Source organism: Eleginops maclovinus, chromosome 16 (genome assembly GCF_036324505.1).
Source record: "Eleginops maclovinus isolate JMC-PN-2008 ecotype Puerto Natales chromosome 16, JC_Emac_rtc_rv5, whole genome shotgun sequence".
NCBI lineage: Eukaryota > Metazoa > Chordata > Actinopteri > Perciformes > Eleginopidae > Eleginops > Eleginops maclovinus.
In genome coordinates, this window is record NC_086364.1 from 12103347 (window position 1) to 12121640 (window position 18294).

At 40.2% G+C, this 18294-nt stretch overlaps 3 protein-coding genes across 5 annotated transcripts; all 3 read right to left on the bottom strand.

Moving 5' to 3' along the window:
* Positions 1-2524: 2524 nt before the first annotated feature.
* On the bottom strand, positions 2525-11684 carry tyk2 (tyrosine kinase 2). Of its 2 annotated transcripts, XM_063904001.1 has the most exons (24): positions 11514-11684; positions 10823-11025; positions 10595-10715; positions 10379-10511; positions 10127-10290; positions 9472-9850; positions 9198-9371; positions 8756-8913; positions 8549-8663; positions 8274-8457; positions 7500-7606; positions 7226-7396; positions 7023-7110; positions 6644-6771; positions 6088-6223; positions 5562-5713; positions 5314-5464; positions 5124-5215; positions 4849-5038; positions 4008-4126; positions 3639-3811; positions 3439-3556; positions 3204-3314; positions 2525-3130 (listed from the first exon to the last, which is right to left on the bottom strand). In XM_063904001.1, the coding sequence occupies exons 2-24, from the start codon at positions 11004-11006 to the stop codon at positions 2987-2989; spliced, it is 3492 nt and encodes a 1163-aa protein (XP_063760071.1). In that variant the 5' UTR covers positions 11007-11025; positions 11514-11684; the 3' UTR covers positions 2525-2986. The 2 variants fall into 2 exon arrangements, with proteins under 2 accessions (XP_063760071.1, XP_063760072.1); XM_063904002.1 differs by lacking the exons at positions 2525-3130; positions 3204-3314; positions 3439-3556; positions 3639-3811 and having other exon boundaries at positions 4019-4244.
* A 1108-nt stretch (positions 11685-12792) lies between these two features.
* LOC134878135 (hsp90 co-chaperone Cdc37) lies at positions 12793-16704 on the bottom strand. Its single transcript, XM_063903975.1, has 8 exons — positions 16342-16704; positions 15638-15919; positions 14991-15096; positions 14786-14901; positions 14526-14648; positions 13902-14084; positions 13742-13813; positions 12793-13627 (listed from the first exon to the last, which is right to left on the bottom strand). The coding sequence occupies exons 1-8, from the start codon at positions 16447-16449 to the stop codon at positions 13487-13489; spliced, it is 1131 nt and encodes a 376-aa protein (XP_063760045.1). The 5' UTR covers positions 16450-16704; the 3' UTR covers positions 12793-13486.
* A 513-nt stretch (positions 16705-17217) lies between these two features.
* On the bottom strand, positions 17218-18123 carry cmc4 (C-x(9)-C motif containing 4 homolog (S. cerevisiae)). 2 transcript variants are annotated; one of them, XM_063903976.1, is made up of 3 exons: positions 17980-18123; positions 17791-17850; positions 17218-17706 (listed from the first exon to the last, which is right to left on the bottom strand). In XM_063903976.1, exons 2-3 carry the CDS (start codon positions 17846-17848, stop codon positions 17570-17572), a joined length of 195 nt encoding a protein of 64 aa, XP_063760046.1. In that variant the 5' UTR covers positions 17849-17850; positions 17980-18123; the 3' UTR covers positions 17218-17569. The 2 variants fall into 2 exon arrangements, with proteins under 2 accessions (XP_063760046.1, XP_063760047.1); XM_063903977.1 differs by having other exon boundaries at positions 17791-17874; positions 17980-18121.
* Between the last annotated feature and the right edge of the window lie 171 nt (positions 18124-18294).

Below are 18294 nucleotides of genomic sequence, written 5' to 3' on the forward strand. Positions count from 1 at the left end.
TTCTTTTCATCCAAAATGGCAGGCATACAAAGAACAACATTTTAAACGAGGGGTTTGTCAAATATTTCGTATCTATTGTTTTTTTACGATGAAAAGCATATGTACATGTCCTTGTTTATTAACATGTTAGGAATGATATACTTAAAGCACTTAAATAATTTGTGTTTTGAAATAACAGCTATTTTTTAAATGTCAGTTCTAGTGGACATCAGGACCATCTTCATGTACTTAATTGGAGCTCTAAGATGATGAGAGAGATGAGGATCTTACACCTGTGATTGAAAAGGGTGAAGAATAAGGTGATAAATATGCAGACAGATAGGAATGAGCAGGAAAGACGTGGTCCTCTGTAGGCCAAGAGCAGCATGTTTTTTTTATTAATTTATTTTGATTTAAGTGGTGCCATGAAAAATGCAAATAGCCTCAGGAATGCAAAGTTTGTTCCTTTGAGTATGGTCAATTGGAGACCATATCCATAGTCAAGATGACCCTACAGCCCAGGCAGAATGGAGTGTAATTAAGTTCTCTAACCAGAGCAGTGACAACAGAGTCTTTGAAGTTTGGCAAGCATGACCAACAATTATATGCGGTTATCGACTAATCAGTAAAATAAATAGTCCAATGCAAGAGCAGCATTATTTCCTGTTGATTTTTTGTTGCTGCAGCAAGATCACAGCTGCAAAATTGCCAACAGCTTGACTGGTGTGGTGCAGCCAATGGTTTTGCATGCATCTACAGTGGGGAGAACAAGTATTTGATACACTGCAGATTTTGCAGATTTTCCGACTTACAAAGCATGTAGAGGTCTGTAATTTGTATCATAGGTACTCTTCAACTGTGAGAGATGGAAATCCAGAAAATCACATTGTATGATTTTTAAGTAAATAATTTGCATTTTATTGCATGACATAAGTATTTGATACATCAGAAACAGAACTTGATATTTGGTTCAAAAACCTTTGTTTGCAATTAGACGTGTCCTGTAGTTCTTGACCAGGTTTGCACACACTGCAGCAGGGATTTTGGCCCACTCCTCCATACAGATGTTCTCCAGATCCTTCAGGTTTCGGGGCTGTCGCTGGGCAATACGGACTTTCAGCTACCTCCAAAGATGTTCTATTGGGTTCAGGTCTGGAGACTGGCTAGGCCACTCCAGGACCTTGAGATGCTTCTTACGGAGCCACTCCTTAGTTGTCCTGGCTGTGTGTTTTGGGTCGTTGTCATGCTGGAAGACCCAGCCACGACCCATCTTCAATGCTCTTACTGAGGGAAGGAGGTTGTTGGCCAAGATCTCGCGATACATGGCCCCATTCATCCTCCCCTCAATACAGTGCAGTCGTCCTGTCCCCTTTGCAGAAAAGCATCCCCAAAGAATGACGTTTCCACCTCCATGCTTCACGGTTGGGATGGTGTTCTTGGGGTTGTACTCATCCTTGTTCTTCCTCCAAACACAGCGAGTGGAGTTTAGACCAAAAAGCTCTATTTTTGTCTCATCAGACCACATGACCTTCTCCCATTCCTCCTCTGGATCATCCAGATAGTCATTGGCAAACTTCAGACGGGCCAGGACATGCGCTGGCTTGAGCAGGGGGATCTTGCGTGCGCTGCAGGAATTTAATCCATGACGGCGTAGTGTGTTACTAATGGTTTTCTTTGAGACTGTGGTCCCAGCTCTCTTCAGGTCATTGACCAGGTCCTGCCATATAGTTCTGGGCTGATCCCTCGCCTTCCTCATGATCATTGACGCCCCACGAGGTGAGATCTTGCATGGAGCCCCAGACCGAGGGAGATAGACCGTCATCTTGAACTTCTTCCATTTTCTAATAATTGCGCCAACAGTTGTTTCCTTCTCACCAAGCTGCTTGCCTATTGTCCTGTAGCCCATCCCAGCCTTGTGCAGGTCTACATTTTTATCTCTGTTGTCCTTACACAGCTCTCTGGTCTTGGCCATTGTGGAGAGGTTGGAGTCTGTTTGATTGAGTGTGTGGACAGGTCTCTTTTATACCGGTAAAGAGTTCAAACAGGTGCAGTTAATACAGGTAATGAGTGGAGAACAGGAGGGCTTCTTAAAGAAAAACTAACAGGTCTGTGAGAGCCGGAATTCTTACTGGTTGGTAGGTGATCAAATACTTATGTCATGCAATAAAATGCGAATTAATTATTTAAAAATCATACAATGTGATTTTCTGGATTTCTGTTTTAGATTCCTTCTCTCACAGTTGAAGAGTACCTATGATAAAAAAATACAGACCTCTACATGCTTTGTAAGTGGGAGAACCTGCAAACTTGGCAGTGTATCAAATACTTGTTCTCCCCACTGTAAAAGGTCAATATAATACAGGATAATACGTAAGACCATTTCCCAGGTCAGTGACCTGTCTCGAAAGTTAGTATAAAGGTTCATTATTGGACATCCCTTAGGTTATGATCAATTACTTTTTATGTAACAGATATGTAGCTGAGGTTTGTTTCACATCCTGTAAAGCATTAAGTTTTTGATAAAAATGTCTCAGTTTTGTCATGATAGAATGTCTTGAATAAAAGTGTTTATTATATTTTGAATTTGTTCTTTTGGTTTATACATAATGAAACAAAAGTGTAAACATAGTCAAAAAATGTAAAGAGTTATCTCACTACCTTACTTGAATTCTTAATACTTACTGTGATATATGTTAACATATTATTATTGTAAGAGAAAAGCTGTCACTCGATGGCTGGCTGCTCCAGGCAATCATTTTCATCAGGAAGTTTAACTCATATGACAGGAAAACAAACAATATGATTAATTACCACTGTGGTAACATCACATATGAGAGGATAGCTGTTTGCTTTTATCAAAAATTAAATGAACAATTTAAAGACATCTATGTAAATGAAGGCAGCAGGCATTGCACAGCGGATACACATAACTGGTTAGCCTGTAATATACGGTGGCTATGGTGGCAGAGTTATGCCATGTGGATAATCTGCATCTTCAGAGTCCTGTTCAGCGAATCTGAGCCGAGGAAAAGTTTATATTGGACTGCCAGTTGTATGTTTGGCGAATGGCCTCCAACCTTTCGATGAGGGATTTGAATGATGGCCGTTGTGCTGAGTCTACAACCCAACACTGCTCCATTAAAATCTTCAACTGTTGGTTAAAAAAAAAAGTTAATATATCACTCACCTCATAATCTGACAATAGTGTTTAATTAGTATTTTACCTCCTGCGGGCAGTCTTTTGGGCGAGGCAATCGGTGCTGCTTCTCCAACAGCTTTATGAGTACCATCACAGTCATCGGTTCCTTGGGTCCTTGCACCATTTCCCGGAACTTCTACAAAACAAACACAACAGAGAAGATTGTGCATCTCAGAGAGGCATTACACATTGACTGTATTTGTCTAACATGGGAATTTATTATGGTTTGAGCTTGTTATAACAGGCCGGTGGTGACGTACGTCTGGCGGGCCTTGGCGATGTGCACAGCGGGTCAGGATCTCATACAACGTAACGCCAAAGGACCAAATGTCTGACGCAAAGGAAAATTTATTTTCCTTCAAGCACTCAAGGGCATACCTACACATAAGGAAATACACAGTTTAGTTGTTATCATTGAACAGATCATTGAATAGCATTTTTAAGAGCTGCGTGAACTAACCAGAAGACAGGACTGTCCCCATCCTCACGGACACGATAGTAGATCTCGCCTTCAGGGATGTATTTGGTCAGGCCAAAGTCTCCAATCTTCACCAAACCCTCATTTTCCACCAAGACATTTCGGGCAGCGAGGTCTCGATGGATGTATCGTTTGGAGTGCAAGTACTCCATACCCTTTGAATGTAGACAACACAACGGCAATTAAAGATGGATCTACTAAAAGATAGGATTGCAAACTGAAAATCAATGTTTTTAAAAAGTAAACTGATGTGGCTCATCTATTAAGAAGTATCTCATCCACTATTGGACAGACTAACATACATTTTGGAAATCTGGATTAGCAAAAACCACAAAAAACATCTGCACTCACCTGACAGATCTGCTGAGCAAACATAAGGCACTGGGGCATTCCCACTTTACGTTTGGGAAGGTACTCCATCAGGCTCCCCAGTGGAAGGTATTCCATTATCAGCTGCACCACCTGCCCTCCTGAGAAATGTACAATGCAACAGTACTTATCCTTTACTCTCCATCAAAGGCAAGAAGGACCTGCTGCCTACTCTGGTGCTAAAGGGGCTGTGATGCTCAGTGTGCTGTAAGTTTATATCTACAGAAGAAAAGCAAGGAACAAAAATCAATGCCCCTGTATCGTCCTCTGAGCACTGTAAGCTGAAACAGAGTACTTATCAAGCTCTGCTTTCCAAATGTAGTCAATGTATGTTCATCTAAATTTCATATAGTAATACACTGATCTTATCACCAACTTATGGCCTTCCATTTTTTTAAGTTGGACCTGCCACTTCAAAAACATATTTCTTTCAAAGAACCTTTATTGATAGCATGCAAACTTTTGTAACTTTTCTTTAGTGGCAAACACGTCCCATACAAAAAGTAAATTGTGAAATATTATTCTATACTAGTATAGAGTCAACTATGTATCATCTATTTAAAACTGTGTATCTAACTATACACTACTTTGTACAAATAAGGATCTAAATATAAGATTTCTAAGGTGTGTGTATGATATACTATTAGCTAAGCAGAGCAGAGGGATAGACCCCTACAGCAGAAAAGCCAGGGACTGTGATTTCTTTTAAGTAGCATGCATGAATAGCTTCTTATACATTTCTAGCCTGATGTACTAATAACAGATGCATCTCTAATTTTGTAAAAATATAAAGGAGGCAGACAGAGGAAAGCTGAGTACCTACCCAGTTCAGTACAGCAGCCTTTGTACTTGACAATATTGATGTGATAAAGGGACTTGAGGATGTCGATCTCCTTCATCCAGCCTTCAGGCACTTGACCATTCTCTTGTTTCAAAGACTTCACTGCCACGAGCTCTCCTGTCCCATCATTGGCCGGGTCGTACAAGTAGAGAGTCACTTTACCAAAGTGTCCCTGCAGACGGAGCAATGAGCAGGGGGATTATTCTCGAGCATAGAGGACAAACAAAAAAGACAGGTAATGTGGTATTGCAACTTACCTCTCCTAAGCACCTCATCTTTTTCAGGTAGCGTTTGTGGAACACGCTTGGGTCTGAGTCAGGGAGAGTTTCACTGGGGGATATATCGGGATCTGTGAGCAGGAAAAACAAAAACATTATATTATACATTATATAATTCACCAAAATTGGTTTGACAAAAAAAGTAAGAGGTGAGCTAGTAAAGACCCACTTTTGATTATCATCTCTGTGAGCTCTCTGAGCACAATGCCGAACGAAGGCCTCTCCATTGGCTCGTAGGTCAAACACATGCTGATGAAGTCGGCCAGTTCCTGGGACGATGGTTCAGCTAAGCGACCCTTTTGCTGATAAAAGCGCTCTTTCTGTTTGCGGGTTAGGGTGAGGGGTTACATTGTTAAAAATGGAAGTCAACAGGGCAGGTGCAGCTTGTGGCAGTTGGAAGAGAAATAATGGACCTACCTCGGACAATGTGCTGCCACTCATGGGAAGATCGCCGTTGTTGCAGATTTCCAGGAAGGTCACGCCAAAGCTCCACTGGTCAGCAACATTTCCAATGGGTGAGCCACTTTCCACACACTCAGGGGCAATCCAGGGGATACGCTCAAGACGCTCTGCAGCGCAGAAAAGGGAAAATTACAGATGAATCATGTCAATTTTTGCATGCTCTGGTTAATCTTTTTTGAGAAAAACAGAAAAAAGCAGATTTGCGACAAAACTAGCCAGGATGTTGTTAAGACTTATATGAGTAGTTTGAGATGGATTTCTTTAATTGTGAGAAACTTAAATGAAACATTGTGAGATAAAACTGCAAGAGAAGAGGAAACATGTCGGAGGAAATGGTCTGGTTGAAATTCCCCGCTTCCTAAATCAGATTTGAAAAAAAGGCAGAAAAGTAAAGGAACACAGAACACTTGAAGCTGACTGAGACCCTCTTGTAAAGTGAGGTTGATTAGGAGTTTAAGTAAAGTGAGTTCCTGGTACTGACCTTCCCTCGAGAGGACACTCAGGGCAATCCCTGGGTCACTCAGCTTGACAAAAGGAGAGGTGCCATGCTCAAGACCTCGCCTTGCCACCAGAATGTTCTTGGCACAGACGTTTCCATGATACAGCCGTTTGGTCTCCTACAATGATACATGGTAATATGTTTTTGTGATGTGTCCAAAAAAAACAGTATAACATAAACTATTATCATTGTTAATCTTAAGGCAAAACTAAACTTCACATGAGCACTTATCATTTTCGGGTTTTTTTTTTAATCTGATATCATTATCATTTCCTGCCTGCAGCTCAGACTCAAAACTTGACGTCCGGTGTAAAAGCCGCACTCCCCTCTTTCTGTTAACATTTTATAAATTCTAAATATTTCTAAAATATATTTCAGCACCTGATTGTAAAGCTTAAGACTAACAGAAGATGAATTGTACACTTATATTACATTAGGCTCAATTCACGTTAATGACCACTTAGCTGTGGTCAATGTGAGTGAATTGTATTGATTAATAATCTGTGGCACTCAAAAACAAAGTAGTGTTTGCACTCACAAGATAATTGAGGGCAATGGCAAGTTGCTTTGCAACAATGAATTTCCACTGAGGAGTCACAGATGCCTTTTCTTTTCGAAGGAAAACATCCAAAGGCCCAAACTCCACAAATTCTTCCACCATGATATCTGTTAAGGAACAAAACACGTTGCAGTTTCTCGTAGATCCAAAAAGACATGTAAACAAGTAGCATCCTCTTTAAAAACAGAACAGGGCGAGTTTTTGTATTTCTGTTACGTCAAGGCTCACTTGTTACAGGGATCATACATTTGACTATAAACGCAAACCGTGTGTGTGATGGGGAAGTAGCAAACAAGGAAGTCATACATCTAAAAGTACATTGTGAGTTTGTGAGGGTGAACAGTGTTGTTGCTCTTACTTTCAGATCCTTTGACTGACACGCCATGTACAAACACCAGGTGACGGTGGGACACCTGGCTCATAAGACTCGCAGTTTCTAAAAATCCCTTAGAGAGACAAAAGGAGATAAAGATTACATAGCCCTGTTCAAATATACATGCTTATACTTTTACTTTTCTTGAGTGTTAGTTACTATTTTTTTTTTGAGATCACAAGGCTTACTATATCAATATCTTTATCACTTTGGTCCAGAATCTTGAGAACCACAGAGATTCCTTTGCGGTCAGCAAAGTTGTTGTTGAACTCGTCATCCTCATCATTTCCCCCCCCACCTTGCACCAGCAGACGTCCTGAGTAGATGTTAGTTCTCGTCCCGCGGCCCAAATGCTGTTCCTGATGGTAAGCAACAACCAATGGTCATTCACACAACTGAGAACAACAACGTGAGTCGGGCGGAAAAGATGGTCATATGTAGGTGGAGAGTTTGTCTTGTCACCTGTACGAGCTCTCTGTCCTTGATCTGGTGGAAGCGCAGCTGAGTCAAGTTTAGGGACAAGGACTCAGTGTGAACACCTGGCCTCATCACCAGAAGGTTGGAGAGCTCTACATCAGAACAAACATAAATAAATATATGGTAAAGGGATGGTTCACCACAAAAACAAAAACAAAATCTCTCCCATGCTAGATCTCCTCAATCTAGATCATTCTGGTCTGAGTTGCCGATTGTCATCTACTATACAGATGTAGTTCTTCGCTCGAGTTTGAACAAGATGTCACTCTGCTTGTGGTGCTCTAAGAGAAAAACAACGTATTGGCAACATCTTATTTTGAAATGAGCTCATTACTTAGTATAATTGAACTGTTTTCTACAAACTATTTTCCCTCCACCAAACTACAGCCGCCAGTGAATGAGCATAAGCCTCTTGTCCATGACTACATGTAGGCCTTCTTCTGCACTGTGGAGAAGCATCTATTTGTTCTCTGGATTATCTTCAGTAACTGGGTCATGATTTCAGTTTTTTTATGGCACTTTGAGCACTGCAACTACATGTAGTTATATTATTATATTAGCGAGGAAGATCTAATCTCTATAGCCGACACATCTCCAACACTCTCCATCACATCAAAACATGGTCGATAAACAGCACTGAAAGTAAGAGCAAAAATATGTATTTATGATTTTAAGGTGACAGACAAAAAATCTGTAAAATACACAGTAGGACATTGGCATAAGTCAGCAAAACAGATCAATAATTAAAAAGACACAAACCTGCTTGTTTTGGAAAACAGCATTTCTTGACAGTAAAGCTGTCCGAACCAGACTGGAGTACAAAGGTCTTGAGGCTTTCTGTGAGCTCCTTCATGCTGGAGAACTCTCGATCCCAGCCCTCCAGACAGAACTTCGAACACTTGAACTGAATCCGAAACTGCTTGTGGCTTGGCCTTGATCCATACTATAAGCCAGAAGCACATATAAACACACACATTTTCACAAGCACTGCACTGCACTGCAATCATTTCCAGAGAGTGTGGGAGTTGACTTACCTCATTTTTGTTCATCACTGCTAGGATGATGCGGTGATAGTCAAGGGCACTCCAGCGTACCAGGAAAGCTCCCTCCTCTGCCTCCTTTTTCAGCTTCAGCAGCACAAAATCATCACTGGAATCACAGCAGAGTTGTGATATAACACACTGTGTTTTGCCACATCCTGCTTGTGTCTGTATGTGCATGTGTAAGAGGATAAAACTCACTGGATAGGTCCATGCAGTCCATTTGCTACACTCAGCACTACCCTTGGGGGAGCCACTTCATGACAAAGATAGTGGTGGGCGAATGCAGTCAGCCGGTTGAATCCATCTAGCAGAGAGATGAAGGAACGGGCCTCCTGGCTGGAGTTCATCTGAACCTCCTACATACACGCACAGAAACACCACTAGCTTACAATCAGAGCTTCCTCCTACAGACGCATTCAAAACATAATGAAACCCCTAAAGCGTACTCAAAGCTCCTTTAGCCGTAAACAGGTAGAATTAACACACAGTACAGGACATTCACGCTTTAAAGATTTAGCAATCTGATCAGGAGAACAACTTATATTCAGAATACCAATTAAACTAATGCAATCACAAACACATTTACCAATTAAATGTATGTATTTTAGCTTTTACATAAAATGGTAATTAGTATTCTCACCATGCAGTGGTTGTCCTGAGTGCTAATGCACACATTATCTCCAGTGAGGGCTATGTGAGTTATTTCAGGGAAATCACAGAAGGACGTCCATTTGTTGGGAGTGTTTGCGCTCGGTTGGCCGGACTGTTTTGTTTTCTTCATGTAGTCATTTCTGAGGTAAGTGTTTGCCAGTGCCTAGATAAAGAGACTGAATCAACAAAATGTCCACACTGGAAGAATACACAACCAGCCACAGAATGAGACCATCCAAGCTTGAAATTGCATTTTAACAAACCTTCTGACCAGACATTTTCCTCCACTGAATCCCCTTGGTGCCTGACACCATTATCTCGTGTGTGGCGGGACCTATAAAGCTGTCTTTTGAGGCACCCTCTGCTTGGGTGGTGTTGGAGTAAGAGTAGCTTCCATCCCCGTCCTCTCGAAGCTCCATCTGGGATACAGAAAAGGTTTCTGTTCCAAAACTCGGTGACAAGTGCTCGAGAGTAGAGATGTACTTGTACATGATTTCCTGGGTGCCCAGTCTCCCCTTATCAACAGTGTGCTGCTGGAAGGTCCGCACAAACTCTGCAAACACCCGCCGGATCCTGATTTGTGTCAGGAAGTTGACTCTGGAAATGTGTTTGGCGAAAGACCTTGGAATGCATCGTAGGAAGCTGAAAGACAAATATATATTTCAATGTTACCTGGATCCGGTGCTTTAATTAGATTACAAGCCTAAAACTGGTTAGCCACAGTAGCAGAACATAGGATATATAACAGTACAACAAACACAATCTATTTATAATAACACAAATACATATCTATCATTGGAGCAGTTTCAAATTCATATGGACCATTTAATATAGAGGTGGACAGACTTGCAGATTAACGTGCAGTAAGTCATTGTTACTTTTTCACTGGACCATATTTAAACCTTCCAAAGTAATTACCAGATTTTTTGGGCAACATCTTGCAAGGAGCAGCCTGTTTGCATTGCATGATGTGAGAGTTGAAGCACAGCCATCCCCAAGCTCTCATTTTCGAAGCTATTTAACTTCGCCTCTGAGTCCACGTCTTCCATCTGCACCACTTCATTCACAAATTCATATTGAGCCTTTTGGAGACACAAGAAGCAAAGAGGTTAAGTACTTTGTTGAACCTAACAAAATTGTGCACTCCTATAATACACCAAAAATACTAACCTGGGAGAATAGGTATTGTAAGGATGCAATTTCAAGCAAGGGAAAACCTCCCTGACCTGCCCCAGATCTGAGAGCATAACGGTATACAGCTGGCTCCTTCTCACTCAGTCCATGCCAATTCCGAAAGTAAAACCTAGACACAAGTAATCCAAAGAAAGGTTGTAATATTTTTCATCTGTATGTATATGCATACAAGTGCTATAAAAACAAACTAACCTCATACAGTAGTGAAGTACAAGGCTGGAGTTCTCTGGAGTAAACGTGTGGTTTGGACTGTACCAGCAGCTTGATTGTGGATTGTACAGGGCAAACAACACATGGCATAGAGGAGTTATACCTGGGGAATAACACAGGGATGTTACACACACCAGTCGAAGCAGGCTAAAAAAAAAGGGGAAAAAAGAAAGAGAAACATTCACATGGTCTGTAAGGGTGTATTCTCACCTACAGCCTCCGCAGCTGAGATGCACAGGTCTTCTGCTGTGACTTCTCCACTTGTATGGGACACATATCTTTCCCCTTCATTTGACCAGAACAGGTAAACATGGATACCAGGACCCTGAGGGGGATCACACAGCCTCGGGAAAGCCCCTTGCCTTGAATGCTTGGATGAACCACGTTTGGACATAGTGGGGACAGCCAAATCACTAACAAACACACAGTAGAGGAGAATATTTGACTGTAATCAAATGTTGCATTGGGTGGAATCACGTAGGCATTATAAAGGCTTGAGTCAACAAGCATTTAGAAATATCAACCTTGCACTTTTTTGTTTCCTGTTTTATCTTGAAAACAAACTTTAAACTAGTATGCATTCCCCAAATGACAAAAAATGTAGATATAACTTGAAAATATGTTATCAGGAAATTAGATACATTTGTCAATCGGACAACCGGGGAATATTCCTCGTCTAACTAGTCGACATTGGACAACACTGTACAGCACCATAACTATAACACATGTTAATATTTCACAATCAAATATTTTCATAAACCACAGATTGCGTCATTTAGTGCCTCATAAACATGCGTCCTGGTGCTTTTTACTGTGTATCCGACACCTAAGACCAGGAAATATGTAAAACACTATTAAAGTCATAAAGCTAAACAACGTGTCAACAAAATAAGTATCTTACCATTTAACAGCGAACTTTTCACGGACTTATTTCAAAGCCTGACACGGTGAGATGAACTGACAGTCGGACTTCATTATCTTCTGAGCGTATTTCCCCTTCGCCCACTCAGTTTTCTGGTGAACTGCGAATTCTCGACTCCGAGACCGCTGGTTCCTGAACGCAACATGGTCACTCCCTCCACCAGGCATGCGCGCACACTCGCGTTTACACGATCTTTCAAAATAAAACGTCGACACTTAAAGCGATGAATTGTTTAGATATACATTGACGTGTATAACTTCTTATAAAGATATATAACAAAGTATGCAGCAAAAGTGATGCACGGCGGCAAATAGATTATATTTTATATCAATGTGATTTGTATTACTCAAGTAGAGAAAAACAAAATGATTGAACTAAAAATTACTTGAAATACCAAATATTCCTATTATGAATAATCAGAGGCAAGTAACTAAGTACATTTAGTCAAGTACTCTACAAGTACAATTTTTGATATACTTGAGTATTTCCATGTTATGCTACTTATGCAATGTGACCACAACATACCTTTTTATTAATATTTATTTGATCCCTTCGAGATGACAATCACAAGGTTATTAAGCAACATAAACTGCACATAAATGGCATAGGGTCATTATTAATGGCACGAGTTATACCTGTGCTAAAGATCTGTTGGGGGTAAAAGGTTAACAACATTTACCAAAGGGATCAAGCTAATGTGTTGCCAAAAGTATGGAAGGAGCCTTTATCATTGTTCATCAACCATAAAATAACCAGTCAAAAGAAACCCTCTACAAACACGCCTTTAATGAACAGACCCCATTTTCTTGTTGTGCTTTTGGTCTTCTGTCATTATGTAATCATTTCAACTGGCCACTATTGTTCATGTGCTTTTTATTGATGTCAGGTGTTGTCTATTGCATTCAGCACTTATGATTTCCAAGCCTTCCACCCCACCCTTAATAGTACCTTTCTCAACCAGTCAGTGTCATGTCCATTTTAATAGAATTTGGTTCTTTAACCTTCTGTCAGGCTAAATTGAGGTTTAGCTGTCTTTCACCATTTAGTTTTGATTGCAATGTATGGTAGTGTACAACAATTTGGTGCTTCTAATCTTTTATCCCCTTAATTTATCTCAAAATAAAGCTCAGAGGGCTTCTGGTAGTTTTGCATTGAGGAGTCTTATTTAGCGATGATCAAGGCAGTAAAAAGTAGTAAAGGGCTTAGCATACCCATCTATTTGGCTACATTCCCAGTCAATCTCTATGTAGAGCAAATGTCATTTGTAAATACCAAATGCTTTATTAGAAAACCCATGCAAAGATGCATTCTCTCCACATTAAAAAGCAGCAGTTACCACGACAACAGGTCTTGCAGATGGATAATATTTGTGTGATTCTTTATGGTTCTCATTTTCGACCACTTACTTTATGATTGGAAAAGCATGTTACCCACACCTTGCATTTGTAGAGACAACCACAACACACCTTTAGTTAAGCAACTGTGTAGAAAATGTCACTTTCGGGGAAATAACCATCTACATACATGGTTGCTTGAGCCCTGAAAGTCTAACAAAAACATTAAATGTGTAAATGACAAAAAAATCCATCCATCCAATTGAATAACTGCACAACCTGAATATGTATAGAATGTTTCTCAACTATACAAGAGCACAAATGAAGCAGGTAGGCACTCCCACACAAATTGACAGGGGTATACAAATAAATGTAAGAACACACCTTATGTCTAAACAAATTAAAAAAAGACCTAAACACAAGCAGCACTTTCTTTTCCAAGCAGGAATTACTGATGCAATGTAATTGTGCAGATAGGTGAATGCTAGTCTCAGCTTAATATTTTAACAAAGCTAATTAATTGTTCCATGATTGCAAACCTAATCATACACAGAGTGGAGCCGCAATACAGTGGGTAAGTACATTTGCAAAAACAGCATATCATAGAATCATTGTTGGTCATTCTTTCTTAGTTTCTTCCAGCTCCTGTTTCACCTCCTCATAGGTAGGATCTTCCTCTTTTTCATCCCCATCATCAGCCTTGGAGTTAGGGACCCAGAGCCCAGACTCTATGCACCTCTTCATTTGATACTTCGCCTCCTAACCACATATAAAAATAATGTTTATTAACATTTACAAAGTTGGACAATGAAGATACATGTGAACCAGGTAACTTCACATTTACATAATTGAAATGTGAAATAAGACACCTACCGTTGGGTCCATTTTGCTAATAGCATCTTGTAACATTTGGATGTCCTTATCATCAAAGCATTTCTGCATCTCCTGCAATTAAGAAAATGTTTTGTAAGGCATTTTAAACTTTGAAATAAAAGGAGAAAAAGGTGCACAGGCTTTTTGTAAAAGAACTTACAGCTGGCAGTGACTCGTACACTTCAACAGGATCTAGCCCTCCAGGTCCCAAGCGTTTCTTCTTCTCCTCTTCCTCATACTCTTTCATTGCCTTTTCGATGCGAATCTTTGCCCTACCCCGAACTCGCTCCTTGAACGACTCCAGCTCGTCGTTGAAAGCATCCTGGTACTGCTGATCTGCGGTCTGTGAGTGGAAACATAGTTTTGTGTGTTGTCAGCCATAAAAATGACCATTTCATTGAACATATATTTAGTATTTTCATTGGTTTGGGCTATTCTCACAAGGATGTTTTGATAAAGTTAGGATGTTAACATCTATGGAATGTCTTGAAATTGCTGACCTCCAGTGGTTTAAAGACTCAACTTGCTGCAGTGTCACAGCGCAGGTCAACTCCAGTAACTGCAACATCACTACTAAGTCTGGTCAGAGTTGAAATTCTTAACCATGATGACATAAAATTTAAATATTGTTTAAAGACGCTTTTGTTTTCAAGCATCACTTGACAATTTCAAAAACTGTAGTTCCTGGTTTAGCTCCTGTTCCCTCCATAGTACCTTGCACGTTTTATCAAAAAAGCTATGAATTATTTTATGGACTTTGTAACATCCAAACGCTGTTACTCACCTTAATCTTGGCAAAGAATTGCCGAAAGCAACCGCGGGGATCCACCTTGAGGCTTTTTGCCAACTCCAAAATGAACTGCATGACAATGGTCTGATGAGCCACTTGCTCCATCAATGAGTGTTTCTACAAAAAAGGGAAGCAATTTAAGAGTGTGTGTATATAAAAAAAAAAGAACTATAGCTGTTGCATGGTATTATATGCTGCACACATCACACCTAAATGTTGAAAACATAAAACGCATTCTGTTTGGTCATTTTTACCTCCTCAACTTCAAGGTCAATGCACATGATGACCAGGTAGTTGGCAGTCTCTTCACATACTAGATGAGGGTTGTCAGAGAGGTATTTCTGGCTGTCATCCCAACGACGCAACATGCCTGTAGTTAAGACAGCAATTAAAGGCCAGCTCTACTTTCTTTATACACCCATACTCTGAAAGATGCATAAATACATCGATTAGCCTTACCAAAATGTTTGATCTGCTTCTCATTTTTCTCCACAAAGGTTTTATGCTTTTTCTCCTTCTCTTCTTCGGTGTCTTCAGTAGAATCAGGCAGGACATTGACGATGCTCTGAGGAGGACAAACCAACATTACAGACTATGTATCTGATAAGGACAGAAGCCCATTTATTGTTTTATATTTATATATATTTTTTAATTTGGATGGATAAATAAACATATAATTTAAACCACAACTCAATATATCCTAACAAGTATTGACTTTCGTGTCCAAAAGCTCATATAGTTTATTCCTCAGTACCATTGAACTCCATACATTGCTATCCAAATACTTTTTTTTTTTTTAAACGGAGCCATACTGTTTGGGTGAAATAGTTTACTCTTAGTAGTGTAGAACAAAAACTATTCTCTACAGATTGTCAATGTACTTGTTACCAGGACAAGTACATTGACAATCTGTTTGTTTTGTTCTCTTTGGGAAATTGGCTGAAAATGATAAGTTAAAGTAATGCCAGTTTAGTTTGTTACTTATCAACATTTACAATCGTGTTAACCACATATCAATTTGTTGAAATAGGGACTTACGAATAAGGTAGGTGAAAGTATCACTAAATGATGCCAATTCAAAAACAGGCATGCTATATCTGCCTCACCTTGCTGAAACCCTCCTTGCTGAGCGTGTCGACGTTCCATGGCATCTTCTTCTCTTCTCGGTAATGTTCTGCTAGCTTCTTATCTATATCCCGCTCCTCTTTTTTCAGTTTCTTCTCCTCGGCCTGGGCTTTGCTCAGCTCTGCTTTGGCATCATCAGTTGATGAAGTGGACAGCTCTTGTACTTTCTTTTGTGCGTCTGCCAGCTTACGACGGCACTCGTTAAGGACCTTGCTTATATCTTCACCTTTTTTCTGGTAATCTTCCATTCGCTCCACACGTGCCTGGAGTACAAACATGATAACAGTTATACATCAGTCCACACCACAAATTATACTACTGACAGTGACAATATTAGGTATACACATTGTATAAAAAAATGTGTTGTGATCATTTGATATAATTAAAATGGGTATTGATACTTTGGCACCAGCAGTAACTGTGAGACCACAATACATCACAATAACAGAGGGGGTCAGTGTTGTAGGAAAAACGCTAATGTAAAAACGCTAATGTAAAAACGTGAAGCAAACTGTAGTCTGGTTAGTCATGTCAAAAGGAAATCTATCTTGGGTCCTCATCCCTCTCAATGACTTCTAGAATAAAGTTATTTGCAGTCGCATACATCACCAAAGTGTGAACAGGACAGTTATGAAACGACGTAAGTAAATATGTACTGTAAATATAAACATGTTTAAATCTGTACCTGGTGTCTCCATCGGAAGAGGCTGGGTGTGTCAATATTGGGGTGGGTATCATCTTCATCGTCTGACACCTCGATATGGTCCCACACGCTGTAGTCTATCCTGGACATTATACCAGTACGAGCCTAACGCAAACAACGTTAGCTTCGGATATGACTCGGCTAAGTTAGGAGGCTAAACCAAGCTATCTCCTATCTCCAATCCAAAAAAAAGCAGATGAAGCAAAAAACTCAATACTTTTTACTAGGATGTTTTAGTAGTGAATGCAGTGGCTGGCTGCCGTTAGCCAAGACAAACTTAGATGGACCTACCTAAGGCCGGCTAGCGAGAAACTGCTACAGATTTCTAGAAAGAATCGTTGCTGCACATTTCCGTTTAGCGTCCCTGCCTCATTACGTCACTGCGTCATACGGACGTAAGACGCCGGAAGAGAGAAAAAAAAAGACTGTTGTTTTTTTTCGACATTTCATTATCTATTTGAAAGAAGATTTCAGTTGTCTATGTTTCTATTATTGTATACTACTGCATTTGTCTGTTCGCTACTTCTGTTGTACATGTCATCTCCAATTACCTATGCCTATCTGTATCGTTTGTATTTTACACATATACAAATTAACTACAAAAGAATGGGTCAGGCAGGTGTCAGTAAAGCAGTCTGTACACACTCACGCAATTCTGGGAAGAGGTATAATATCTTCATATACAGTCCATAGGTTTAATCAGTCAAAATTATATTCAAACAACCTATTGGTTTACCATGAGTGATTTACGGGCCCTTAAAAAGTCACATCTGTAATATGAGTGCCTAAGTAGCTCTGTGCTGACATGCATAAACCTGTACCTTTGGATTTAATGACATGGAAAGCCGCAGAACACAATTCCATTAAACAATTGCCTTTAATAAATAGTCAGCTGACAGTGTGCATCATAAAGTTCCACAAGTTATGTTGTGCCAGTGAGGCAGGTCATTCTGAGTGGTTGAACACGAGTTGAATTGAATAACATTAGTAGTAGTTACACTCCATATAGCCTGCTGTAGGTGTGCCAGCCCAAGGGCTTGAGTGCCTTTCTGCAAAGACATGTCAACATGTTTGCCACAAGAAAGGCCAATTCAAATGTCTTCATAGAGGATTGCAATCAGTCCACTGCGCTGTTGCAGGATAATGTGACAGTCAATAAAACATTTATGTCTTCTCATCATGATTCCCATCGAAAGCATCCTACAGGGAGTTATGTGTTACTTTTGTTTTCCTTGGGTTTTGAGTCCTTGAACCCGGAGCAGCAGATCGAGTTTCCGGCCTGAGAGTCACAGCAGCGCCGCATGTCCCGGATCACATCCTGACACATGCTCTCCACGTATTTGTTAGCTGCAGATGGGCATGGAGTTAGCTAATGTTAATGTGGGATTTACTTTAACAACACAATTGCATTCAAGTGACTGTTTTATTTACCTTGTAAACAGTGTTGAATAGCACATGCTTGCTTTTGACACGGATCTTTCTGTGGCATTCCTGAAGCGGATCAGAAAGGGACAACTTCAAAAGATGTTAATACAAATCCGGCCGGCACTGCATGGCAAAGGACTGAACATCACTCATAGATATATTAAACAGGTTTTTTTTGTACATCTTTTTCCCCACCTTTATGAATCCGGGTAGATTGCAAGGACGTATTTTGATGACGGCTTAGATTAAAGGTCGTATATTGGTGTTAGCCGCTGAATTTAATAGCGCTTCCTTCTGCTGGACAATGTTTTCATCACGTGACGTTTGGATAGACTCTCAAATCAGAATGTGAAAACCTGCAGCAGCGACACCCGGTGGTGCATAATGAATTGCATGAGGAAATTAAAAAAGAAAAAACACAAACTGCTATTTCTGATAAATATTGAAATTCTTGCTCCTAGGAGTTTCTGGCAAGACCTTTACAGATGTTTTACTAACCATATTTCAAAC